This window comes from Coregonus clupeaformis, unplaced genomic scaffold (assembly GCF_020615455.1).
Source record: "Coregonus clupeaformis isolate EN_2021a unplaced genomic scaffold, ASM2061545v1 scaf1815, whole genome shotgun sequence".
Taxonomy (NCBI): Eukaryota; Metazoa; Chordata; class Actinopteri; order Salmoniformes; family Salmonidae; genus Coregonus; species Coregonus clupeaformis.
In genome coordinates this window covers 41,116-68,519 of record NW_025535269.1, presented here as the reverse complement: position 1 = coordinate 68,519, position 27,404 = coordinate 41,116, and the positions used below count along the sequence as shown (strand labels likewise).

At 41.6% G+C, this 27,404-nt stretch overlaps 2 protein-coding genes and 1 long non-coding RNA gene across 3 annotated transcripts in view; all 3 read left to right on the top strand.

Annotated features, from left to right (window-relative positions):
- The window catches only part of LOC123481343, a 32,488-nt gene extending 14,411 nt beyond the window's left edge, over positions 1-18,077 (top strand). The window contains exons 17-28 of the mRNA XM_045218806.1: positions 8,851-8,898; positions 9,048-9,106; positions 9,394-9,413; positions 9,492-9,536; positions 10,390-10,434; positions 11,288-11,332; positions 12,186-12,230; positions 13,618-13,815; positions 13,992-14,197; positions 16,486-16,530; positions 16,688-16,776; positions 16,884-18,077. Coding sequence (XP_045074741.1) covers positions 8,851-8,898; positions 9,048-9,106; positions 9,394-9,413; positions 9,492-9,536; positions 10,390-10,434; positions 11,288-11,332; positions 12,186-12,230; positions 13,618-13,815; positions 13,992-14,197; positions 16,486-16,530; positions 16,688-16,765 — 834 coding nt within the window. The 3' untranslated portion in view covers positions 16,766-16,776; positions 16,884-18,077. The remainder of the gene's footprint in view (positions 1-8,850; positions 8,899-9,047; positions 9,107-9,393; positions 9,414-9,491; positions 9,537-10,389; positions 10,435-11,287; positions 11,333-12,185; positions 12,231-13,617; positions 13,816-13,991; positions 14,198-16,485; positions 16,531-16,687; positions 16,777-16,883) is intronic.
- Positions 7,293-8,222, top strand: LOC123487708. Its single transcript, XR_006659864.1, has 3 exons — positions 7,293-7,390; positions 7,909-7,928; positions 8,117-8,222. It is a non-coding gene; the product is annotated as an uncharacterized LOC123487708 (long non-coding RNA).
- A 4,579-nt stretch (positions 18,078-22,656) lies between the features above and the next one.
- On the top strand, positions 22,657-25,082 carry LOC123487710 (importin-5-like). Its single transcript, XM_045218809.1, has 3 exons — positions 22,657-22,695; positions 24,330-24,613; positions 24,839-25,082. Exons 1-3 carry the CDS (start codon positions 22,657-22,659, stop codon positions 25,065-25,067), a joined length of 552 nt encoding a protein of 183 aa, XP_045074744.1. The 3' UTR covers positions 25,068-25,082.
- The last annotated feature ends 2,322 nt before the right edge of the window (positions 25,083-27,404 follow it).

Genomic DNA, 27,404 nt, shown 5'->3' with positions numbered 1-27,404 from the left:
TACAGACATAGACACACTATAAAAAAATATATACATTTCAATTACAGAAACATACAAGCATCATACTTAGATAAAAAGTCAATCATATGTACCACCGCATCAAGTCCTAATCACAATCACATTCCTCAGTAACATGTGAGTCAACCAAACTTTCAAACTCCTCCAAGGAAACAAGATCCAGGAATTTAAAGCTGGTCTGGAGAGAATTCCACCACCACGTAGCTGAGTAGCTAAAACACTTTTTGCCATGATCCGTTCAGATTTTAGGAACTGTTAAAAGTAAGTAGGAGAGAGGCCATAACAGGTGTTTATTTTCTGTCCTTATCAAAGATGAACAGCGATAAGGTGGCAGTTTTCCATAAGTGGCCTTATAGATCATAGTGTACCAATGTTTAACCCTACATAGTCAACGAAGACCAGCCAACAGCACTATAGAGATCACAATGGTGTGTCAGACACTTTTGGTTGGTAATAAACCTACGTTTGAACGGCATAGATTATATAGACAATTTAAGTCAAAACTGTAACTAGGCCACTCAGGTACATTCAATGTCATCTTGGTGAGCAACTCCAGTGTGTATTTGGCCTTGTGTTTTAGGTAATTGTCCTGATGAAAGGGGAATTTGTCTCCCAGTGTCTGTTGGAAAGCAGACTGAATCAGGTTTTCCTCTAGGATAGGCCTGTGCTTAGCTCTATTCTGTTTATTTTGATCCTAAAAAAACTCCCTAGTCCTTGCCGATGACCAGCATACATACCCAGAACCAGTGATTGACTTGGACTGAAATAGGTTCCGGTACTCATTTTGGGTGCCGGTACTGTTTATATTTAGGTGCAGGAGCTCCACAATACTTTTGAGCTAACATTCTATAAGAGGAACAGGAGCTCAAGCAGTAGAACATTTGAGGTGCCGGTACTCAGCTCTGGTGAGCTCCTGCCGAAGTCAAGTCCTGCCCATAACATGATGCAGCCATCACCATGCCTGAAAATATGAAGAGTGGTACTCAGTGATGTGTTGTGCTGGATGTTTTCCCAAACATGACACTTTGTAGTCAGGATATAAAGTTCATTTCTTTGCCACAATGTTTGCAGTTTTACTTTAGTGCCTTATTGCAAACAGGATGCATGTTTTGGAATATTTTTTATTCTGCACAGGCTTCCTTCTTTTCACTCTGTCATTTAGGTTAGTCTTGTGGAGTAAATACAATGTTATTGATCCATCCTCAGTTTTCTCCTATCACAGCCATTAAACTGTAACTGTTTTAGTCACCATTTAGTCACCTCCCTGGTCTTTGTAGTTGAATCTGTGTTTGAAATTCACTGCTCGACTGAGGGACCATACAAATAATTGTGTGGGGTAAAGAGATGAGGTAGTCATTGATATCATGTAATTATATTGAACCTAGTCAATGGGCAAATCATGATTTGGACATGCTCCCTTGGCTACAGCCCACTATGGATTGCAACAAGAATGAAGAGTTTCATGCAGTGAGGGTAAAAAGTATTTGATCCCCTGCTGATTTTGTACGTTCGACCACTGACAAAGACATGATCAGTCTATAATTTTAATGGTAGGTTTATTTGAACAGTGAGAGACAGAATAACAACAAAAAAATCCAGAAAAAACGCATGTCAAAAATGTTATAAATTGATTTGCATTTCAATGAGGGAAATAAGTATTTGACCCCTCTGCAAAACATGACTTAGTACTTGGTGGCAAAACCCTTGTTGGCAATCACAGAGGTCAGACGTTTCTTGTAGTTGGCCACCAGGTTTGCACACATCTCAGGAGGGATTTTGTTCCACTCCTCTTTGCAGATCTTCTCCAAGTCATTAAGGTTTTGAGGCTGACGTTTGGCAACTCGAACCTTCAGCTCCCTCCACAGATTTTCTATGGGATTAAGGTCTGGAGACTGGCTAGGCCACTCCAGGACCTTAACGTGCTTCTTCTTGAGCCACTCCTTTGTTGCCTTGTCCGTGTGTTTTGGGTCATTGTCATGCTGTAATACCCATCCACGACCCATTTTCAATGCCCTGGCTGAGGGAAGGAGGTTCTCACCCAAGATTTGACGGTACATGGCCCCTCTCCATCGTCCCTTTGATGCGGTGTAGTTGTCCTGTCCCCTTCGCAGAAAAACACCCCCAAAGCATAATGTTTCCACCTCCATGTTTGACGGTGGGGATGGTGTTCTTGGGGTCATAGGCAGCATTCCTCCTCCTCCAAACACGGCGAGTTGAGTTGAGACCAAAATCGAGCTCTTTGGCATCATCTGACCACAACACTTTCACCCAGTTCTCCTCTGAGTCATTTAGATGTTCATTGGCAAACTTCAGATGGGCCTGTATATGTGCTTTCTTGAGCAGGGGGACCTTGCGGGCGCCGCAGGATTTCAGTCCTTCACGGCGTAGTGTGTTATCAATTGTTTTCTTGGTGTCTATGGTCCCAGCTGCCTTGAGATCATTGACAAGATCCTCCCGTGTAGTTCTGGGCTGATTCCTCACCGTTTTCATGATCATTGCAACTCCACGAGGTGAGATCTTGCATGGAGCCCCAGGGAGATTGACAGTTATTTTGTGTTTCTTCCATTTGCGAATAATCGCACCAACTGTTGTCACCTTCTCACCAAGCTGCTTGGCGATGGTCTTGTAGCCCATTCCAGCCTTGTGTAGGTCTACAATCTTGTCCCTGACATCCTTGGAGAGCTCTTTGGTCTTGGCCATGGTGGAGAGTTTGGAATCTGATTGATTGATTGCTTCTGGGGACAGGCGTCTTTTATACAGGTAACAAACTGAGATTAGGAGTGTGCTCCTAATCTCAGCTCGTTACCTGTATAAAAGACACCTGGGAGCCAGAAATCTTTCTGGTTGAGAGGGGGTCAAATACTTATTTCCCTCATTAAAATGCAAATCAATTTATAACATTTTTGACATGCGTTTTTCTGGATTTGTTATTTGTTATTCTGTCTCTCACTGTTCAAATAAACCTACCATTAAAATTATAGACTGATCATTTCTTTGTCAGTGGGCAAACGTACAAAATCAGCAGGGGATCAAATACTTTTTCCCCTCACTGTATGTTACCTGCACTGCTTATTGCACGTTCTACATGAGGGCCTTGACATTTGTGAGTATCTGTCTTTCTGTCCCCCTCCTGACTGGTTATGTACTCTGCTCTCTTCTCCAGAGGCCCTGCCCCTACTGGTGGGAGTGATCCAGTCTCCAGACTCCAAGGTCAAGGAGAATGTCAACGCCACAGAGAACTGCATCTCAGCCGTGGGCAAGGTCATGAGGTTCAGGCCCGAGTGTGCCAACGTCAACGAGATCCTTCCCCATTGGCTCTCCTGGCTGCCACTCAACGAAGACAAGGAGGAAGCTGTGCACACCTTCGACTTCCTGTGTGACCTTATTGAAAGGTGGGGGACTGACTTTACTGATTTGGGTTGTTCATTAGGCTCCGAACGGTAGTTAACTGACAAATGGGGAGTGAGTAATTGAACTTTAGCCAATAAATGTTTTATTTAGCTTTCTGTTGCTACGAGTTTAGACATTTTCCATTGTGTCGCCTAATGAATGTGACCCGAGTGTTGCAGTTGATGTCTATGTTCTCTTTTGTTAATAATGTATTTTTCTCCAAACAGCAACAATCCTATTGTCCTCGGACCAGACAATGCAAATCTTCCCAAGATATTCCAGATCATCGCTGAAGGGGTCACAAACGAGTCTGTTAAGAGTGAGGATGCATGCAGCAAGAGATTGGCAAATGTCATCCGTCAAGTGCAGGTCAGCTATTGCTCTGCTTGCCAAAGTTACCTTTTGTTCTATCTAGAAACTTCTGCTTTTGATCAATCAAATTGTGCAAAACAATGAGGAATACTGAATCTTGACTTGAACCAAACAGGTTAATTTGAAACACCTTGTCAGTGTCCCACATTGAAATGTCCTAGGTCCAGTCTAGTCAGTCAGCAGTTTCTTCATCTAAAAAGGTATTGTGTTCCTCTACCCCCCAGGGTTCTGGAGGACTGTGGACACAGTGTGTAGCGATGCTGAATGAGACGCAACAGAAGGCCATCCAGGACCTCCTCAACACCGCTTGAGAAGCCTTATCCCCTTAGTTTGTTGGAAAGCAACAAAATCATGTTTAAACATCTAGCTCCTGGATCTCCTCCTTTCTAGATCACCACCTCCTTTTCCAGCTCTGATCTGATCTGTAGCGTGTGTGTGGACTTCACTGCAGCCTCCTGGGGTGACCGCTTCCTTTCTCTAGGAATTCACGTTTATTCTATATATTATTTCTTTTGTCTAGGCTTTTTTTTGTTTCTTTCTGAAGGCGCCCCACAGTGGCACCTGGAGGAAACGGCCTCTGTATGCCATCTGCTCACTGATCTGAATCTGTCTATTCTCAGACTAACAGCATGTGTGTCAGTGGCTAACTCACACTCTCCTTTAAATAAATGATAGTGAGAGAATTATTATTGTCCGTCTGGGAGATTTAAAACAAACACCTAAAGGGGTTATTTTCCTACTCTTGAAACCCTGTATAGAGGTAGAAGGGTAGGTTTGTTTTTCATGAAGGTTTACACCCATTGAATATGAATGAGGAAAGTTGGTTTAGGATTGTTAATAGTGTCTTTGCCACGATGTGCTGGGTTATGGACATGTAGAAGCATGATTAGAATTTCTTAAAAGGTGTGCAACAATCCTCAGCTAAGATTTGGTTTAGAACCTTAACACCCCTGCAGGTATTTGGTGGATTCCAACAATATCAACAATAAAATTTACATTGACAGAATTGAGGTATTTGTCATTAATTCATCTTTGTGTGCATGCACATGCATGGGTTTTCACTTTCACTGCGAAGTTGGTTTATTATACACTGAACAAAAATATACATGCAACAATTTAAGATTTTACTGCGGTACAGTTCATATAAGGAAAATGTGTCAATTGAAACACACATTAGACCCTAATCTATGGATTTCGCATGACTGGGAATACAGATATATTTTGGTCTGATACATTTAAAAAACAAAGTTTATGGTTGCTCAGAACCAGTCAGTATCTGGTGTGACCACCTTTTGACTCATGCATCGCGACACATCTCTGCATGCTAAATGACGTAAATAGTTGATCAGGATGTAGATTGTGGCCTGTGGAATGTTGCCCCACGCTTCAGTGGCTGTGCGAAGTTACTGGATATTGGCTGGAAATTGAACACATTGTCGATCCAGAGCATCCTAAACACACTCAATAGGTGACATGTCTGCGTATGCACGCTATGGAAGAACTGGGACGTTTTCAGATCCAGGAATTGTGTACAGATCCTTGCGACATGGGCAGTGTATTATCATGCTGAAACATGAGGTGATGGCTGCGGCAATGGGCCTCAGGATCTCTTCACCGTATATTTGTACATTAAAATTGCCATTGATAAAATGCAAATGTTGTCGGTAGCTTATGCCTGCCCATACCATAACCCCACCGCCCACCACGGGGCGCTGTACTCACACTGCGAACAGAGTGGCCTTCGAAGGTGAGCATTTGCATACTGAAGTCCGTTACGACGCCAAACTGCAGTCAGATCAAGATCCTGGTGAGGACAACGAGCGCGCAAATGAGCTTCCCTGAGACTGTTCCTGACAGTTAGTGCAGATATTCTTCGGTTGTGCAAAACCAGTTTCATAAACTGTCCGGCTGGCTGGTCTCAGACGATCGCAGGTGAAGAAGCCAGATGTGGAGGTCCTGGGCTGGCGAGGTTACGCGTAGTCTGCGGTTGTGAGGCCGGTTGGAAGTACTGCCAAATTCTCTAAAATGACGGATGTGGTTTATGGTAGAGAAATCAACATTAAATTCTTTGGCTACTTGGTGGCAATTCCTGCAGTCAGCATGCCAATTGCACGCTCCCACCGAATTTGAGACATCTGTGGCATTGTGTTGTGACAAAACTGCACATTTTAAAGTGGCATTTTATTGTCCCCTGGTGGAAATTCCTGCAGTCAGCATGCCAATTGCATGCTCCCACCGAATTTGAGACATTTGTGGCATTGTGTTGTGACAACTGCACATTTTAAAGTGGCCTTTTATTGTCCCCAGCACAAGGTGCATCTGTGTTATGATCATGCTGTTTAGTCAGCTTCTTGATATGCCACACCTGTCAGGTGGCTGGATTATCTTGGCAAAAGAGAAATGCTAATTAACAGCGATGTAAACAAATTTGTGCATATTAAAAATTGCTGGGAATTTGTATTTCATGGGACCAACACTTTACATGTTGCCTTTAGATTTGTTCAATATACATCTACTGAATAAGGAGTTGCATAGAACAAAATGGAACTATGACTGCTAGGACCATTCAACCTAAATGATAGGACAATAATATGAATCACGATCTGTGGTTGAAATAATTCTACATTTCAGCCTAAAGACATTCTACCGCGAGAGCCAGGAGTGCAGACCGCCATTGAGTTATCTGATGGACAAAAAATTACCGTACACCACATTGTTTTCATCTGTCCAGTCTTTTACAATCAGTGCAGGTGAAGAGGACTAGATGACAGATTTTAAGCAATTTAAGTAAGCAAACGCATTTTAATCTTGCTTGGTCTAACTACTATGACGTACTTTACCTTCTATTAAAAGGGCAATCTGTGTTTGGTACATTCATTTTTGGACTTAAGAATCAATGGTTATATGTAATGAATTCAAAAGACTATAATTTATAATTGCACTATCAGCTTAATTCAACTGCCGTACCCCATCAGAACCCAAAATATATGCTTTTTTTACTCCGTTGTTTTGAAATGTGTAAACGTAAACTACCACTGTATAGCCTCAACCTGGCTAAAACTATCATGTTGATGTTATGGATGGTCTGTCGTTCCTTGCATCCACAGCTCTGTCTATGAATGTAAGGGTAGTTACATTTTTACAGCCCCATCACTCAGCTGTTTACCAAATAAGTGGCGGGGTAGATGGCTTTGTTGTTTGAACTATAGATTGCCAAAGTGACTTTCTGATAAAATAGCCTCCTCCTCTTCCTATCGGTCGTCACTAGAATACCACATCCACAAAGTCATAGACCCCGCCTATTTTTATTATTTATCATTTTAAACCTAACCTTTACCCGAATCTTAACCACACTGCTGACCTTATGCCTAACCTTAAATTAAGACCAAAAAGTTAATTTTAGTTTTCATGAATTTTTACAATATAACCTATTTTGACTTTGTGGCTGTGGTAACTAGTATAACCCCTGGTTTATCATGCTGTTTAGTTTCACTTTCTCTTAGTTTAGCTATTGGAACAGATCACTTCAAACCACAACTGCAATACAGGGAACAGAAAAGTATCCCATAGCTGCAATACAGGGAACAGAACATTATCCCATAGCTGCAGGGTAAGTCTACTTTCCTCATTTCCTTTCATTGACAATTCATGTTCAACATGAACACCATAACTATCATTTACAGTTGGGTGGGTGTCATGATAGGTTTTGTGATCATTTAATATTCTATGTCTACAACAGGAATAAAACAGTAGACATGGTTAAGTGGAAACTGGTAGTGTAGATTTTAGTGGAACATTTTTTAGACATGTAATTCTATGAATGTAGAATAGAACAGAGGCAGTAAGTACTTTTACACTAACACATTGCTTTCACTTTCTAATTCCAAGAAATCATGTGTTCCAGTAGAAGGAGTGAGGTGGCAAAGTACTCTAGTGCCAGATATTGTGAAAGATTACAGCAAAAAGTTAATGTTTAGAATGTGAAATAGCTTCACGCTGCTATACCCAGTTTGGACCATAGAGAAAGATAGGTTATCTTAATAGTTTGTATACTGGTTGTAGTTTTATTATCCTGAATGTATCTATCTAGACTAATAAACCATTTGTCTGTTCATTCACTTTCTATAGATCCATGTTGGAACGCAGAGGTAATTTTCAACAGGGCTCTTTTGTATAATTTAAGATTTTGATATTTGGGGTACATTATAAAATAAATGGTTAAACCTAAAACACTCTTATAGATGGCTGAACTATGATCCAAATATTCATTGTTCCAATTAACACCAACATTAATACTTTCATAAATAACCTTTTTGATTTCTCTCTCTTGTCTAAGTGGCACACAAGATGAAATACTTCACAGTTGAGACTGGCAGTACTTTGAGTTCTCATATTCAGTTTATGAGACGACTCAACACCACAAGATGTTTTACGGAAGTCAAGTCTCCAGTGAGAGTGATGTCATCATGGCTTTCTGTCCCATCGTCTCCCAGCTGGGACTGATATTGAAGCAGCACTGGAACAGATTCCCAAGTACAGTAACTCATCCCAAATATAACTTCCCAAGCAATGTTATTTCCTTCTGTACCAGATATTCTCTTTCCACACCAGATTTACTCAAAATGTACCAACGACATGAATTACATTACTAAATTGTTTATTTGAGATGCTTACTGGTTTATTTTGACGTATTCCCTCATTCTCTTGACAGCTGGTAAAGATGTCATTCTGGTAGTGCTGCATCACACCTTCAGCCCAGACTTCACTGTACCTGGCAGCAGCAGACTAGTGACCAGAAGTGATGTAATAATCACAGTGGACTGTCTGTTCCATGAGAGCCAGGGAGGACTACTGGACTGTCCTCGTAATGATGCAGCAGTCAGGACTATTCTGAAGAGGCTGAACATACAGCCAGAGGTAGCTAACCCTAATTCAAGGTTCAGGGAGGGCCACTCTCTTTAAATAGCTCAAAATGCAAAACCATATAGTTAACCAAAGTATTTTATTACACAGGGTCTGATAGTGTAAGAGAAAATAAATATTAGTATTTGTAATGAGTGTTTCCTATAGATTGGAGCTGAAGAATGGATCAGTATCCCTGAGCAGGGTAACAGGCGGGTAAGTACATTCACAATTTAGACTGTGTTACTGAACTCTGTAGCTGTCACACAGATTGTAATTGGGGTTTTGTATCAATGAATCATCATTGTGAGTACAGCATCTCTCTGTATTTGATGTACTTTATACTTCTTCATCTCTTTTTACAGACCCGACATCCTGGCATTCTAGCTGTGATTCAGAGCATTATAATGGTTTATCAAAGGCAGTAAGTACTTTTACACTAACACATTGCTTTCACTTTCTAATTCCAAGAAATCATGTGGTCCAGTTGAAGGAGTGAGGTGGCAAAGTACTCTAGTGCCAGATATTGTGAAAGATTACAGCAAAAAGTTAATGTTTAGAATGTGAAATAGCTTCACGCTGCTGAACCCAGTTTGGACCATAGAGAAAGATAGGTTATCTTAATAGTTTGTATACTGGTTGTAGTTTTATTATCCTGAATGTATCTATCTAGACTAATAAACCATTTGTCTGTTCATTCACTTTCTATAGATCCATGTTGGAACGCAGAGGTAATTTTCAACAGGGCTCTTTTGTATAATTTAAGATTTTGATTTTTGATTTCACACAAGTCATTTTTATCTTTCCAGTGGCCAGATTCTTCAGTCTACTCTACAACTACCCTTTCAATCACAGTAGGTTCTATTGTGTTCATTAATGTGGTCAATGTAATACAGTAATCATCACAGGTCATATCACTAACATCTTCTGTTTTACGTTTCCTAATCTTTTCAAGATCCATGTCCCTCTACAAGACCCCGTTCTGGCAGTTTTTCTGTGATTCAGAGCTATATAATGGTTTTTCAAATCATTGCAAATGATAAACTATACATCATCAACTACAGCTGTAGAATCTTAATTTGATCACGCTGAAATGCAAACTTAGTGTATTTGAGTTTTAAAAGGGCTTCTATAGTTTGTAATTTCCACTTTTAAATTTCAGACTTGATTGGCCTAATGAAAAATACATCAACCCTTACAAAAATGTGCATTAATTATAATCCACATAATTCACATTTCCTGTTGCTGCAGGGTTATTTTCCTGATATAGCAAACTGGCTCAAATTAAGATCCTACATCTGTACACACTGAGGATACCAAACGTTAGGAACACCTTCCTAATATTGAGTTGCTATAGAATGCTATGTCAAATCATTGCCAAATTATAAAACTGTACATCATCAATCATGTGCCTCTTCGGTGCGACACTTTAAAAGGAAGAAAAATATGAGTCAAATTTATGGATATGGTCCTCTGTAGCTCAGTTGGTAGAGCACGGCGCTTGTAACGCCAGGGTAGTGGGTTCGATCCCTGGGACCACCCATACACAAAAGAAAATCTATGCACGCATGACTGTAAGTCGCCTTGGATAAAAGCGTCTGCTAAATGGCATATTATTATTATTATGGATGTGTCTGTCATAATGGAGCTGTTAAACAAAAGTCAGTACTGCTGTGGATCTCACACAAGTCATTTTTATCTTTCCAGTTGCCAGATTCTTCAGTCTACTCTACAACTACCTTGTCAATCACAGTAGGTTCTATTGTGTTCATTAATGTGGTCAATGTAATACAGTAATCATCACAGGTCATATCACTAACATCTTCTGTTTTACGTTTCCTAATCTTTTCAAGATCCATGTCCCTCTACAAGACCCCGTTCTGGCAGTTTTTCTGTGATTCAGAGCTATATAATGGTTTTTCAAATCATTGCAAATGATAAATTATACATCATCAACTACAGCTGTAGAATCTTAATTTGATCACGCTGAAATGCAAACTTAGTGTATTTGAGTTTTAAAAGGGCTTCTATAGTTTGTAATTTCCACTTTAAAATTTCAGACTTGATTGGCCTAATGAAAAATACATCAACCCTTACAAAAATGTGCATTAATTATAATCCACATAATTCACATTTCCTGTTGCTGCAGGGTTATTTTCCTGATATAGCAAACTGGCTCAAATTAAGATCCTACATCTGTATTCACTGAGGATACCAAACGTTAGGAACACCTTCCTAATATTGAGTTGCTATAGAATGCTATGTCAAATCATTGCCAAATTATGAAACTGTACATCATCAATCATGTGCCTCTTCGGTGCGACACTTTAAAAGGAAGAAAAATATGAGTCAAATTTATGGATATGGTCCTCTGTAGCTCAGTTGGTAGAGCACGGCGCTTGTAACGTAAGGGTAGTGGGTTCGATCCCTGGGACCACCCATACACAAAAGAAGATCTATGCACGCATGACTGTAAGTCGCTTTGGATAAAAGCGTCTGCTAAATGGCATATTATTATTATTATGGATGTGTCTGTCATAATGGAGCTGTTAAACAAAAGTCAGTACTGCTGTGGATCTCACACAAGTCATTTTTATCTTTCCAGTTGCCAGATTCTTCAGTCTACTCTACAACTACCCTTTCAATCACAGTAGGTTCTATTGTGTTCATTAATGTGGTCAATGTAATACAGTAATCATCACAGGTCATATCACTAACATCTTCTGTTTTACGTTTCCTAATCTTTTCAAGATCCATGTCCCTCTACAAGACCCCGTTCTGGCAGTTTTTCTGTGATTCAGAGCTATATAATGGTTTTTCAAATCATTGCAAATGATAAACTATACATCATCAACTACAGCTGTAGAATCTTAATTTGATCACGCTGAAATGCAAACTTAGTGTATTTGAGTTTTAAAAGGGCTTCTATAGTTTGTCATTTCCACTTTTAAATTTCAGACTTGATTGGCCTAATGAAAAATACATCAACCCTTACAAAAATGTGCATTAATTATAATCCACATAATTCACATTTCCTGTTGCTGCAGGGTTATTTTCCTGATGTAGCAAACTGGCTCAAATTAAGATCCTACATCTGTATACACTGAGGATACCAAACGTTAGGAACACCTTCCTAATATTGAGTTGCTATAGAATGCTATGTCAAATCATTGCCAAATTATGAAACTGTACATCATCAATCATGTGCCTCTTCGGTGCGACACTTTAAAAGGAAGAAAAATATGAGTCAAATGTATGGATATGGTCCTCTGTAGCTCAGTTGGTAGAGCACGGCGCTTGTAACGTAAGGGTAGTGGGTTCGATCCCTGGGACCACCCATACACAAAAGAAAATCTATGCACGCATGACTGTAAGTCGCTTTGGATAAAAGCGTCTGCTAAATGGCATATTATTATTATTATGGATGTGTCTGTCATAATGGAGCTGTTAAACAAAAGTCAGTACTGCTGTGGATCTCACACAAGTCATTTTTATCTTTCCAGTTGCCAGATTCTTCAGTCTACTCTACAACTACCCTTTCAATCACAGTAGGTTCTATTGTGTTCATTAATGTGGTCAATGTAATACAGTAATCATCACAGGTCATATCACTAACATCTTCTGTTTTATGTTACCTAATCTTTTCAAGATCCACGTAGCACTGTGATTAAGAGTTATTATAGCTCCTCCAGTGACAGGCAAGAGGTCTTGATTTGAAGACAGGGCTTTAATGCTGGTCAACCCGTGACAACTCATTGCTGCTTATCACACAGAGGTGCTAAACATCCTTTTAAATGTCCTTTATCTTCTTCTGTATACTTTCTTTGTAAGTATGCACTTAAACACGATAACAGTGGAAAAATAATTCGCTTTTTGCGGTAAAGTTTCCTCGGTGCGTCGCTAAAAGGCGCTCGGGTGACAACACTCGGGCGGAACCAATAATTAGGCTTTAACTGGACTGGTTCATTTTTAGTGTGAAGCACCTTTGCTGTCTCTTCAAGGATGAAGGTCGTGTCACTCTGTGTATCGAGAAGAGCGTACACAAGAACTTCATGATTTGGCTTACTTGTAGTGGACAACCACACAGGAATGACTGAGGATGTATGGGTGCCTTTAACATTCTGGATAACTCTGTTAGATGTTACCTCGCGTGGTGGTTTTGTCACCCTCTCTTGTGAATGATCTGTCGTTCCTTCTCTTGACTTGTCACTCTCCATTTCTCCATCAGTCCTTGTTGACATTCTTCTTTCTTTGCTGCGATTATCGTGTAGGCAGGTTGGATGTCCTTTCTCACAAGTATCACAGATCCTTCTATTTTCACACTCCTTTGAGCGATGGCCAGGCTTCAGACAGCCAAAGCACAACTTCATCCCTTGAACAAACTTGACTCGCTCAGAGATGGTTTTATTCATACATTTCCAACACTTGTGTAGACTGTGACCTGACTTCTCACAAAAAAACACAGCTTGTGGAGGAAGGTTTTTCATCTGAGTTAGTTGCTAGTACCTTTGCTCCGAGAGCTCTGTTCTTTAAAACCTTGATCTGCTCACCTTCAGCAGGTTTCAGAGCATGGAGAGATGTTATTGGGTTATTTGCAATCTTAGCTTCACGTGTGAGAAACTTTACAAACTGCTGGAAGCTTGGGAATGTGTGACTTTCTTCCTCCACTTCTATGACCTTTCTGTTCCATCTCGAGGTCAGCCAGTCTGGAAGCTTTGCAAGTAACTTCTGGTTCTCATTGCAGTCATTAAGTACTTCGAGGGCTCTTTTGTATAATTTAAGATTTTGATATTTGGGGTACATTATAAAATAAATGGTTAAACCTAAAACACTCTTATAGATGGCTGAACTATGATCCAAATATTCATTGTTCCAATTAACACCAACATTAATACTTTCATAAATAACATTTTTGATTTCTCTCTCTTGTCTAAGTGGCACACAAGATGAAATACTTCACAGTTGAGACTGGCAGTACTTTGAGTTCTCATATTCAGTTTATGAGACAACTCAACACCACAAGATGTTTTACGGAAGTCAAGTCTCCAGTGGAGAGTGATGTCATCATAGCTTTCTGTCCCATCGTCTCCCGCGCTGGGACTGATATTGAAGCAGCACAACAACAGATTCCAAGTACAGTAACTCATCCCAAATATGACTTCCCAAGCAATGTTATTTCCTTCTATACCAGATATTCTTTCCACACCAGATTTACTCAAAATGTACCAACGACATAAATTATATTACTAAATTGTTTATTTGAGATGCTTATTGGTTTATTTTGACGTATTCCCTCATTCTCTTGACAGCTGGTAAAGATGTCATTCTGGTAGTGCTGCATCACACCTTCAGCCCAGACTTCACTGTACCTGGCAGCAGCACACTAGTGACCAGAAGTGATGTAAAACTCACAGTGGACTGTCTGTTCCATGAGAGCCAGGGAGGATTACTGGACTGTCCTCGTAATGATGCAGCAGTCAGCACGGTTCTGAAGAGGCTGAACATACAGCCAAAGGTAGCTAACCCTAATTCAAGGTTCAGGGAGGGCCACTCTCTTTAAATAGCTCAAAATGCAAAACCATATACAGTGAGGGAAAAAAGTATTTGATCCCCTGCTGATTTTGTATGTTTGCCCACTGACAAAGACATGATCAGTCTATAATTTTAATGGTAGGTTTATTTGAACAGTGAGAGACAGAATTACAACAAAAAAATCCAGAAAAATGCATGTCAAAAATGTTATAAATTGATTTGCATTTTAATGAGGGAAATAAGTATTTGATCCCTCTGCAAAACATGACTTAGTACTTGGTGGCAAAACCCTTGTTGGCAATCACAGAGGTCAGACGTTTCTTGTAGTTGGCCACCAGGTTTGCACACATCTCAGGAGGGATTTTGTCCCACTCCTCTTTGCAGATCTTCTCCAAGTAATTAAGGTTTCGAGGCTGACGTTTGGCAACTCGAACCTTCAGCTCCCTCCACAGATTTTCTATGGGATTAAGGTCTGGAGACAGGCTAGGCCACTCCAGGACCTTAATGTGCTTCTTCTTGAGCCACTCCTTTGTTGCCTTGGCCGTGTGTTTTGGGTCATTGTCATGCTGGAATACCCATCCACGACCCATTTTCAATGCCCTGGCTGAGGGAAGGAGGTTCTCACCCAATATTTGACGGTACATGGCCCCATTCATCGTCCCTTTGATGCGGTGAAGTTGTCCTGTCCCCTTAGCAGAAAAACACCCCCAAAGCATAATGTTTCCACCTCTATGTTTGACGGTGGGGATGGTGTTCTTGGGGTCATAGGCAGCATTCCTCCTCCTCCAAACACGGTGAGTTGAGTTGATGCCAAAGAGCTCGAATTTGGTCTCATCTGACCACAACACTTTCACCCAGTTCTCCTCTGAATCATTCAGATGTTTTCATTGGCAAATTTCAGACGGGCCTGTATATGTGCTTTCTTAAGCAGGGGGACCTTGTGGGCGGTGCAGGATTTCAGTCCTTCACGGCGTAGTGTGTTACCAATTGTTTTCTTGGTGACTATGGTCCCAGCTGCCTTGAGATCATTGACAAGATCCTCCCGTGTAGTTCTGGGCTGATTCCTCACCGTTCTCATGATCATTGCAACTCCACGAGGTGAGATCTTGCATGGAGCCCCAGGCCGAGGGAGATTGACAGGACTTTTGTGTTTCTTCCATTTGCGAATAATCGCACCAACTGTTGTCACCTTCTCACCAAGCTGCTTGGCGATGGTCTTGTAGCCCATTCCAGCCTTGTGTAGGTCTAAAATCTTGTCCCTGACATCCTTGGAGAGCTCTTTGGTCTTGGCCATGGTGGAGAGTTTGGAATCTGATTGATTGATTGCTTCTGTGGACAGGTGTCTTTTATACAGGTAACAAGCTGAGATTAGGAGCACTCCCTTTAAGAGTGTGCTCCTAATCTCAGCTCGTTACCTGTATAAAATACACCTGGGAGACAGAAATCTTTCTGATTGAGAGGGGGTCAAATACTTATTTCCCTCATTAAAATGCAAATCACTTTATAACATTTTTGACATGCGTTTTTCTGGATCTTTTTGTTGTTATTCTGTCTCTCACTGTTCAAATAAATTTACCATTAAAATTATAGACGGATCATTTCTTTGTCAGTGGGCAAACGTACAAAATCAGCAGGGGATCAAATACTTTTTTCCCTCACTGTAGTTAACCAAAGTATTTTATTACACAGGGTCTGATAGTGTAAGAGAAAATAAATAGTTGTAGTATGAATCAAATATTAGTATTTGTAATGAGTGTTTCCTATAGAGTTCCTCCGAACTCCTGAGTGGCGCAGTGGTCTAAGGCACTGCATCGCAGTGCTAACTGTGCCACTAGAGATCCTGGTTCGAATCCAGGCTCTGTCGCAGCCGGCCGCGACCGGGAGACTCATGGGCGGCGCACAATTGGTCCAGGGTAGGGGAGGGAATGGCCGGCAGGGATGTAGCTCAGTTGATAGAGCATGACGTTTGCAACGCCAGGGTTGTGGGTTCGATTCCCACGGGGGGCCAGTATAAAAAAAATATATATATGTATTCACTAACTGTAAGTCGCTCTGGATAAGAGTGTCAGCTAAAATGTAAATGTAAGAATGGATCAGTATCCCTGAGCAGGGTAACAGGCGGGTAAGTACATTCACAATTTAGACTGTGTTACTGAACTCTGTAGCTGTCACACAGATTGTAATTGGGGTTTTGTATCAATGAATCATCATTGTGAGTACAGCATCTCTCTGTATTTGATGTACTTTATACTTCTTCATCTCTTTTTACAGACCCGACATCCTGGCATTCTAGCTGTGATTCTGAGCATTATAATGGTTTGTCAAATCATTGCAAATGATAAAACTATACATCATCAATCATGTGCCTCTTCGGTGCGACACTTTAAAAAAGAAAAGAAAAACAGAAGTCAAATTTAACGATGGTGTCTGTCATAAACGAGCTGTTAAACAAAAGTCATTATTCTCTTTTCAGTGGCGAGTGTCTTCAGGCTACATCTGTAGAGTGTGTTCGTATGTGAAGCGGCGCATCTGGGCACTTCTGGGACAATAATGAGGTTCAAAGTAGGTAGTAGGTTGTCATTAATGTGGTCATTGTAATTAGAGTAATCATCACAGGTCAAATCAGGACCACTAACATCTTGTGTTTCATGTTTCCTAATCTTTTCAAGATCCATGTCCCTCTTCAACACCTCGTTCCAGAAGTGATGAAAGCAGTTCCACTTTTGTACCAACAATGAAGACACGAGAATTGTTTTTAGGGATTACATCTATCATTTCACGGCCTACTAAATAAGAAAATGTATTTACTTTGGATGTGAAGAGAATTTGCGGTTGTAATGTATAGTAATTGTAATGTATAGTAATTGGGGCCGATATAAAAAATGTGATTAAAAATAATGGAAAATAATAAAGAAGAAACAGGATCTGTGGAAGGGGACACATCTCAACATCACTGGTAGTTTATACATGCATCCCACTTCTGACACCAGTGTAGCAAACAGTGGGGGTAACCCGGGTTGCTTGACGCAAGGCTAACTTGCTAGCCACAAACTGAACTATTTTGGAGGAGTTTGTAACAGGCATACAAAGGCCTCACTATTTTTGCAGTAGTTCAATGACTGAGCTGAGCTCTAAAGTGAGGGAAAAGGCGTTTGAACAAAACATTGCATTCTGGGACGTGTCCCCTGGTCGGGTTGTTGAAGTCAAGATGGCTGTAAACACCGAACGGTGGCTAGAGCATGAAATTGGCCTCAAATGAAGTTCCTTATTCAGTAAAATCCTTAAAGGGCACCACTTATCAACCTAATTTTCATTATCTTCAGCACAATACCAGTGTCAACATATGTGAAAACGGCGCATTTGTACGTTTTTTAGGAAAATATCTAATGTTAACTTCTACCTGATGACATTATCAAAGCACATTTATAAACACTGAGATTCGCAGTGACATGGGGAGCAAGAAAATACCTTCCCTCTGGCAAGAAACTCACTGCAGGTTTTGAAAATCAATGTTTTTTAAACTTTTAATCCTACCCTGTGATGTCACAGACAAGCATTTTTTTAGGACCTTATCTTTCTAACCACAGATTATAGAAACACGCTGTTTTCACATATGTAGACACTGGTTTGGTGAAGATGATTAATGTGGCAGAATTTCCCTTTAAATGAAGTTCCTTATTCAATAAGAGTGTTTAGCAGTAACATAACGTTTTGCTGAAATGTTATCCAGCCTGTGGAGGAAGCGTACATTCATACAGATGTCTGATTAACAGGATCACGAACTGAGTGTGGGGATCTATTTTCTTACAACTAGATGTGATGCCTAGCTTAGAAAGAATACATTAATGATTAAACATAATAGGTTTGTGCTGTACTGATATAGATTGTTTAACATAACAAGCTGTGATTAATGTGAGGAACCGTTAGGGGGTAGGCTGAGACAGACTTGTGACTCACATACACACACACTGCCTCTTTGTTAAACCGCTCAAGGACAAAGTACTGCAACATGAAGAAGAGAACTGTGTCTGGGGTTGCTGACTCGAGACAAGTTGTGAAGATAACAACTAATGCCTGGCAACAGTGAAGCGCCAAGGGGCTGGGACCAGCCTGAGCGCCATCGATAGGCTGGGTAAGTTTAAACCACGCCCAGCCTCTATCCTGACAGGCCCAGTCGGGAGCGGGAACTATCTCTGTCAGAGTATTTAAAGAAGAACTTATAACAAAAGCTCAGTTCTCTGACTGCCCTGCGTGGTTTTTCAGTGGGCCCGTATATACGAACATCATATTTACCAATTCAAGTATTTGCATTAATTAAAATACTAGTCTATTTTAGAAGACGTGTATTGACCTCTTTTTGTTCCTATACCAGATTTGAATTGACACAACTTGACATGAGGGATAGTCGTGTCTTACAGGTAACTGCCAAAATAAAGGAAACGTTTGAGTAAATGAGGGATACAAAGTATATTGAAAGCAGGTGCTTCCACACAGGTGTGGTTCCTGAGTTAATTAAGCAATTAACATACCATGATGCTTAGGGTCATGCATAGAAATGCCCAGTTGCCCATTATTTTGGCTACCAAGGCTAGAAGAAGAGATTTCAGTGACTTTGAACAGAAAGGATGAGGCGAAGTGAAAGGGTCCACTCCCGTCAAAATCTGTCCATGTGGGAAAACAGAAATTCTGTTTATTAAGCAGACCCCCTACCTTCCCACCTTTGGGACAATGACTCCCATTGTTAGGGCGGAGACAAGAACATCTCTTCATTATATACAGTATCTCTGCTTTGAAAGAAGGGTCTCAAATGAGCATAGGGGGTTTAAAAGGTATGTGTCTGTCTCGGTCACAAGGCTCAACCCAATTGGACACTTTTGGGAGATTCTGGAGCAGCGCCTGAGCAGGGTTTTCCACCACCATCAACAAAACACCAAATGATGGAATTCCTCCAATAGATTTCCAGACACTTGTACAATCTATGCCAAGGCGCATTGAAGCTGTTCTGGCAGCTTATGGTGGCCCAACACCCTATTAAGACACTTTATGTTGGTGTTTCCTTTATTTTGGCAGTTAGCCTATCTGTACTGTACCTTATATTAAAGGACCCACCAGAGGGCAATGCCGCCCCTATATCGACATAATTCCTGCCTAAGAGCTGAAATGCATGTTTAGGTTCCCCCTCCGAAGAATACTTATAGGCCTACATATTCACGAATTGTGGGTGGGAAGGAATGTCGTGGTGAATTATATGGGGAATGCACAAACTAGAATGCTATTACATTTAAGTCATTTAGCAGACGCTCTTATCCAGAGCGACTTACAGGAGCAATTAGGGTTAAGTGCCTTGCTCAAGGGCACATCGACAGATTTTTCACCTAGTCGGCTCGGGGATTAGAACCAGCGACCTTTCGGTTACTGGCACAACGCTCTTACCCACTAAGCTACCTGCCGCCCTATTGTAACAGTGTTGCTTCCGTCCCTCTCCTCGCCCCTACCTGGGCTTGAACCAGGGACCCTCTGCACACATCGACAACAGTCATCCTCGAAGCACCGTTACCCGTCGCTCCACAAAAGCCACGGCCCTTGCAGAGCAAGGGAAACAACTACTTCAATGTCTCAGAGGGAGTGACGTCACCGATTGAAATGCTACTAGCGCGCACCGCTAACTAGCTAGCCATTTCACACCGGTTACACTATCTTGCTAACCTTATCTAGCTAGCTAATGTTATCTGTTGTTTTTTGCTACACCATATTCAAAAGTTTAGCTGGCTAGGCTATTCTGGAGTTGGATTTGTCAAAAACATTTAGGGAAAGTATTGCCACAGATGGAAACCAATATCTTTGACTTCACATTCTATTGTTATCTCCAAAGATTGGGCATCTTCAATAAGATACTTATTTATCTCCATTGTAATGGACACAGTGCAATCTTTTGTAGGTAGTCATTGAGCAAAGCCAAGTCATATAAACAGCCATTGAGCCAAGCCAAGTCAAATATACATTAATGTAGCAAAGTCAAGTCATATATACAGTCATTGAGCCAAGCCAAGTCATAAATGGTCATTGAGCAAAGCCAAGTCAAATATATATAGTCATTGAGAAAAGCCAAGTCAGTCCATGGACTGGAGTTTTTCAGTATCTCAGAAACAGCTGGCCTCATGGGCTTTTCACACATGAAATGAATGAATGGTTCGACAAACAAAAAACATCCAGTCAGCGGCAGTCCTGAGGGAGAAAACAGCTGGTTGATGAGAGAGGTCGAAGGAGAATGGCAAGAATCGTGCAAGCTAACAGGAGGGCCATGTAGTGTCGAGAAAACAATGCTAATTATGCTGTGAGAACAAGGAAATCCGCTGACACTGTCCTCGATTATAATTATTTATTACATTTGAAGATCTCAGCGCCAATTTACAGATATCTGCAGACATCTGGAGAACAACCTGACCCAAACTCTAAATATGTTATTCTCCCCGTCCTTTGTTTTAACCGTGGTATTTATCCTATGTAACCTGATATGGGTGTTTTCCCCTACAGACCAATCCCAGGACTCCACCTAACAGACTTCCTCTGCTTTAGGGTGCCCATATAGAACTACTCTCCAGATGCTCCCCTTAAGCTGAGTCAACATCCTCTAAGACCATTTGCAACCATTAGCAAAGTCATAAATTGTCCAGATACCACAGCCACAAACTGGCAAATACGGAGCAGTACAACAGTGGTGTGCATCTAACGCAAAACTCATCGGTCCTTGTCACGGACGGGCTATTGCAGCAGACGACCACACCGGGTTCCACTCCTATCAGCTAAAAACAAGATGAAGCATCTCCAGTGTGCACAGGATCACCAACACTGGACAATTGAGGTGTGGAAAACCATTGCCTGGTCCGATGAATCTCTGATCTATTTTTTCAAGAAAAACCTGGTTAAACCAAGACAGCAGCAGAGGGTAGCAATGTTTAAAACAAAGATCAGACATACTGTAAAAACTTACAGACATAGACACACTATATAAAAATATATACCGTACATTTCAATTACAGAAACATACAAGCGTCATACTTAGATAAAAAGTCAATCATATGTACCACCGCATCAAGTCCTAATCACAATCACATTCCTCAGTAACATGTGAGTCAACCAAACTTTCAAACTCCTCCAAGGAAACAAGATCCAGGAATTTAAAGCTGGTCTGGAGAGAATTCCACCACCACGTAGCTGAGTAGCTAAAACACTTTTTGCCATGATCCGTTCAGATTTTAGGAACTGTTAAAAGTAAGTAGGAGAGACCATAACAGGTGTTTATTTTCTGTCCATATCAAAGATGAACAGCGATAAGGTGGCCGTTTTCCATAAGTGGCCTTATAGATCATAGTGTACCAATGTTTAACCCTACGTAGTCAACGAAGACCAGCCAACAGCACTATAGAGATCACAATGGTGTGTCAGACACTTTTGGTTGGTAATAAACCTACGTTTGAACGGCAATAGATTATAAAGACAATTTAAGTCAAAACTGTAACTAGGCCACTCAGGTACATTCAATGTCACCTTGGTGAGCAACTCCAGTGTGTATTTGGCCTTATGTTTTAGGTAATTGTCCTGACGAAAGGTGAATTTGTCTCCCAGTGTCTGTTGGAAAGCAGACTGAATTGGGTTTTCCTCTAGGATAGGCCTGTGCTTAGCTCTATTCTGTTTATTTATATCCTAAAAAACTCCCTAGTCCTTGCCGATGACCAGCATACATACCCAGAACCAGTGATTGACTTGGACTGAAATAGGTTCCGGTACTCATTTTGGGTGCCGGTACTGTTTATATTTAGGTGCAGGAGCTCCACAATACTTTTGAGCTTATATTCTATAAGAGGAACAGGAGCTCAAGCAGTAGAACATTTGAGGTGCCGGTACTCAGCTCTGGTGAGCTCCTGCCCAAGTCAAGTCCTGCCCATAACATGATGCAGCCATCACCATGCCTGAAAATATGAAGAGTGGTACTCAGTGATGTGTTGTGCTGGATGTTTTCCCAAACATGACACTTTGTAGTCAGGATATAAAGTTCATTTCTTTGCCACAATGTTTGCAGTTTTACTTTAGTGCCTTATTGCAAACAGGATGCATGTTTTGGAATATTTTTATTCTGCACAGGCTTCCTTCTTTTCACTCTGTCATTTAGGTTAGTCTTGTGGAGTAAATACAATGTTATTGATCCATCCTCAGTTTTCTCCTATCACAGCCATTAAACTGTAACTGTTTTAGTCACCATTTAGTCACCTCCCTGGTCTTTGTAGTTGAATCTGTGTTTGAAATTCACTGCTCGACTGAGGGACCATACAAATAATTGTGTGGGGTAAAGAGATGAGGTAGTCATTGATATCATGTAATTATATTGAACCTAGTCAATGGGCAAATCATGATTTGGACATGCTCCCTTGGCTACAGCCCACTATGGATTGCAACAAGAATGAAGAGTTTCATGCAGTGAGGGTAAAAAGTATTTGATCCCCTGCTGATTTTGTACGTCGACCACTGACAAAGACATGATCAGTCTATAATTTTAATGGTAGGTTTATTTGAACAGTGAGAGACAGAATAACAACAAAAAAATCCAGAAAAAACGCATGTCAAAAATGTTATAAATTGATTTGCATTTCAATGAGGGAAATAAGTATTTGACCCCTCTGCAAAACATGACTTAGTACTTGGTGGCAAAACCCTTGTTGGCAATCACAGAGGTCAGACGTTTCTTGTAGTTGGCCACCAGGTTTGCACACATCTCAGGAGGGATTTTGTTCCACTCCTCTTTGCAGATCTTCTCCAAGTCATTAAGGTTTTGAGGCTGACGTTTGGCAACTCGAACCTTCAGCTCCCTCCACAGATTTTCTATGGGATTAAGGTCTGGTGACTGGCTAGGCCACTCCATGACCTTAACGTGCTTCTTCTTGAGCCACTCCTTTGTTGCCTTGTCCGTGTGTTTTGGGTCATTGTCATGCTGTAATACCCATCCACGACCCATTTTTAATGCCCTGGCTGAGGGAAGGAGGTTCTCACCCAAGATTTGACGGTACATGGCCCCTCTCCATCGTCCCTTTGATGCGGTGTAGTTGTCCTGTCCCCTTCGCAGAAAAACACCCCCAAAGCATAATGTTTCCACCTCCATGTTTGACGGTGGGGATGGTGTTCTTGGGGTCATAGGCAGCATTCCTCCTCCTCCAAACACGGCGAGTTGAGTTGAGACCAAAATCGAGCTCTTTGGCATCATCTGACCACAACACTTTCACCCAGTTCTCCTCTGAGTCATTTAGATGTTCATTGGCAAACTTCAGATGGGCCTGTATATGTGCTTTCTTGAGCAGGGGGACTTTGCGGGCGCCGCAGGATTTCAGTCCTTCACGGCGTAGTGTGTTATCAATTGTTTTCTTGGTGTCTATGGTCCCAGCTGCCTTGAGATCATTGACAAGATCCTCCCGTGTAGTTCTGGGCTGATTCCTCACCGTTCTCATGATCATTGCAACTCCACGAGGTGAGATCTTGCATGGAGCCCCAGGGAGATTGACAGTTATTTTGTGTTTCTTCCATTTGCGAATAATCGCACCAACTGTTGTCACCTTCTCACCAAGCTGCTTGGCGATGGTCTTGTAGCCCATTCCAGCCTTGTGTAGGTCTACAATCTTGTCCCTGACATCCTTGGAGAGCTCTTTGGTCTTGGCCATGGTGGAGAGTTTGGAATCTGATTGATTGATTGCTTCTGGGGACAGGCGTCTTTTATACAGGTAACAAACTGAGATTAGGAGTGTGCTCCTAATCTCAGCTCGTTACCTGTATAAAAGACACCTGGGAGCCAGAAATCTTTCTGGTTGAGAGGGGGTCAAATACTTATTTCCCTCATTAAAATGCAAATCAATTTATAACATTCTTGACATGCGTTTTTCTGGATTTGTTATTTGTTATTCTGTCTCTCACTGTTCAAATAAACCTACCATTAAAATTATAGACTGATCATTTCTTTGTCAGTGGGCAAACGTACAAAATCAGCAGGGGATCAAATACTTTTTTCCCTCACTGTATGTTAGCTGCACTGCTTATTGCACGTTCTACATGAGGGCCTTGACATTTGTGAGTATCTGTCTTTCTATCCCCCTCCTGACTGGTTATGTACTCTGCTCTCTTCTCCAGAGGCCCTGCCCCTACTGGTGGGAGTGATCCAGTCTCCAGACTCCAAGGTCAAGGAGAATGTCAACGCCACAGAGAACTGCATCTCAGCCGTGGGCAAGGTCATGAGGTTCAGGGCCGAGTGTGCCAACGTCAACGAGATCCTTCCCCATTGGCTCTCCTGGCTGCCACTTAACGAAGACAAGGAGGAAGCTGTGCACACCTTCGACTTCCTGTGTGACCTTATTGAAAGGTGGGGGACTGACTTTACTGATTTGGGTTGTTCATTAGGCTCCGAACGGTAGTTAACTGACTAACGGGGAGTAACTAATTGAACTTTAGCCAATAAATGTTTTATTTAGCTTTCTGTTGCTACGAGTTTAGACATTTTCCATTGTGTCGCCTAATGAATGTGACCCGAGTGTTGCAGTTGATGTCTATGTTCTCTTTTGTTAATAATGTATTTTTCTCCAAACAGCAACAATCCTATTGTCCTCGGACCAGACAATGCAAATCTTCCCAAGATATTCCAGATCATCACTGAAGGGGTCACAAACGAGTCTGTTAAGAGTGAGGATGCATGCAGCAAGAGATTGGCAAATGTCATCCGTCAAGTGCAGGTCAGCAATTGCTTTGCTTGCCAAAGTTACCTTTTGTTCTATCTAGAAACTTCTGCTTTTGATCAATCAAATTGTGCAAAACAATGAGGAATACTGAATCTTGACTTGAACCAAACAGGTTAATTTGAAACACCTTGTCAGTGTCCCACATTGAAATGTCCTAGGTCCAGTCTAGTCAGTCAGCAGTTTCTTCATCTAAAAAGGTATTGTGTTCCTCTACCCCCCAGGGTTCTGGAGCACTCGCATTAGCGAGCTAGAGGCTAACGTCGGCTCATTGACAACTAGGGTGGCATTCCTCGATAATAGATGCGAAGATATGGAAAGTAGAATGCGGAGGAACAACATTCGTCTACTGGGAATACCGGAGGGAGTGGAGGGCCCAAGGCCCACGGAGTACATGGCCCAGCTACTTCAGGAGCTGCTCGGGCTAGAGGAGAAGCCATTGCTAGACCGGGCTCACCGCACTCTGCGTAGCCGACCCAGGGATGGAGAACCCCACGACCATTTGTCATCAGGGTGCATTTCTTTCACGTCCGCAACGACATACTGAGAAGATCGGGAGAAGCATCCCTCTTCTACATAAGGGTAAAAGAGTCTCGATATTTGCGGACTACACAACAGCTGTGGCTAAGAGGCGGGCTAGCTTTGGAGCTGTGAAACGCCAACTACACGCCTGCCCGGGCGTGAAGTTCGGCCTCATCTACCCTGCGGTTTTGAGACTGACTTTACCGGACGGCTCCATGCACAGATTCGAGGACCCGGCTATAGCGGCAGATTTCATCAACAAGAACGTGAAAGCGGCTGTTGTACCGCATGGTGTGTAACAAATGGTTGGCTAGCTGGTCTTCCTAGCAGGCTAGTTAGCAGGCCGAATGGGTGACTAACGAAGCCATCTTTGCTGGGTTCATCGACATATGAATGTCATTCTCTTTTTTATCTCTTTATTTCCAGCCCAGGTTTGCCGCCTCTAATGCCAATATCTGGGGGTCTGCATGGCTGTTTCAGTTTGATCATTTACCATCTGCGTCGAGGTTAAACCTCTCTTAATCGAGGATAGTTTTCCTTAGACTCTATTGGGGACCATCCTATCCATGTTTGGCTTACTCTAGTTAAATGGTCACTAATCTTAGGTAGCACAGAGTAAGAGTTATCATGCTTAGCTCTAAACTTTCTTCGTATTTAGGGTTTTGCTTGCATCTCATTTGGGGAGATGCTTCGGCAAGGGCGGGTGTGAGGGAAGGGTTTGTTCACTCTCTATTTGTATATAGTTTGTATATGTTTCTTGTGCCTCTTCGTTTGTCTTTGTTTTTTACATTTGCGCTTTTAGGTTCAACTAAGATCTTCAGTTTACATTGTACCTTGTCCTTTACACATCCTCTCTCTCTCTTAAGATATGACTCAGCCTAGTGTAGCCCATACTGCTGGAGGGAATGGCTTTAATTTTCTTACTTGGAACTGCAGGGGCATAAATAACCCAGTTAAACGTAGTAAGGTGCTACACCATCTTCATCATTTGAAAGCTCACATCATCTTTCTCCAAGAAACTCATCTGAAGGTATCACAACACTCAAGTCTTAGGTGCAGATGGGTGGGTCAGGTGTTCCATTCCTCATTTCAGAGTAAGGCGAGAGGGGTGGCTATTTTACTTCACAGATCGGTACCTTTTACATGTTCTAAGGTGATCGCAGATCCCCATGGTAGATATATAATTGTCAGTGGTAGGCTGCTCAATACAAAGGTTCTTCTTGTTAATATCTATGCTCCTAATTGGGACAATGGTGATTTTTTCAAATCGGTTTTCTCTACACTCCCAGATATGTCCACCCATATGTTGATTTTAGGAGGTGACTTTAACTGTTGGTTAGACCCACAATTGGATCGATCCTCCACTAAACCTACCACCTTATCAACCTCAGCTAGAGTTGTTCGAACCTTTATGTCTGAATTCGCAGTCTCAGATCCTTGGAGAATGGTTAATCCAGCTGGGAAAGCATACTCTTTTTTCTCATCGGTTCACCACACTTTTACGCGCATAGACTACTTCCTTGTTGATGACCGGCTCCTCCACTCCATAACTTCATGTTCATATAACCCAATTGTTGTATCTGACCACGCCCCTGTTACTATGGAAGTAGCTTTTCAAAATGTTGACAATCAGCGACCGCCTTGGCGACTAAAAACTCAACTGCTCAGTAATGAACACTTTGTCAATTTTGTTTTGAGTCAAATCGACTTTTTCATGATTACAAATAGAACCCCAAACATCTCTGCGTCTACTCTCTGGGAAACTTTGAAAGCTTATATCAGAGGTGAAATTATCTCCTACACCGCACATGAGAACAAATTGAAAAGGAATAGGTTATCTATGCTAACACGCTGTATTGCCCAATTAGATGACATTTATGCCGTTTCACCATCCCCGGA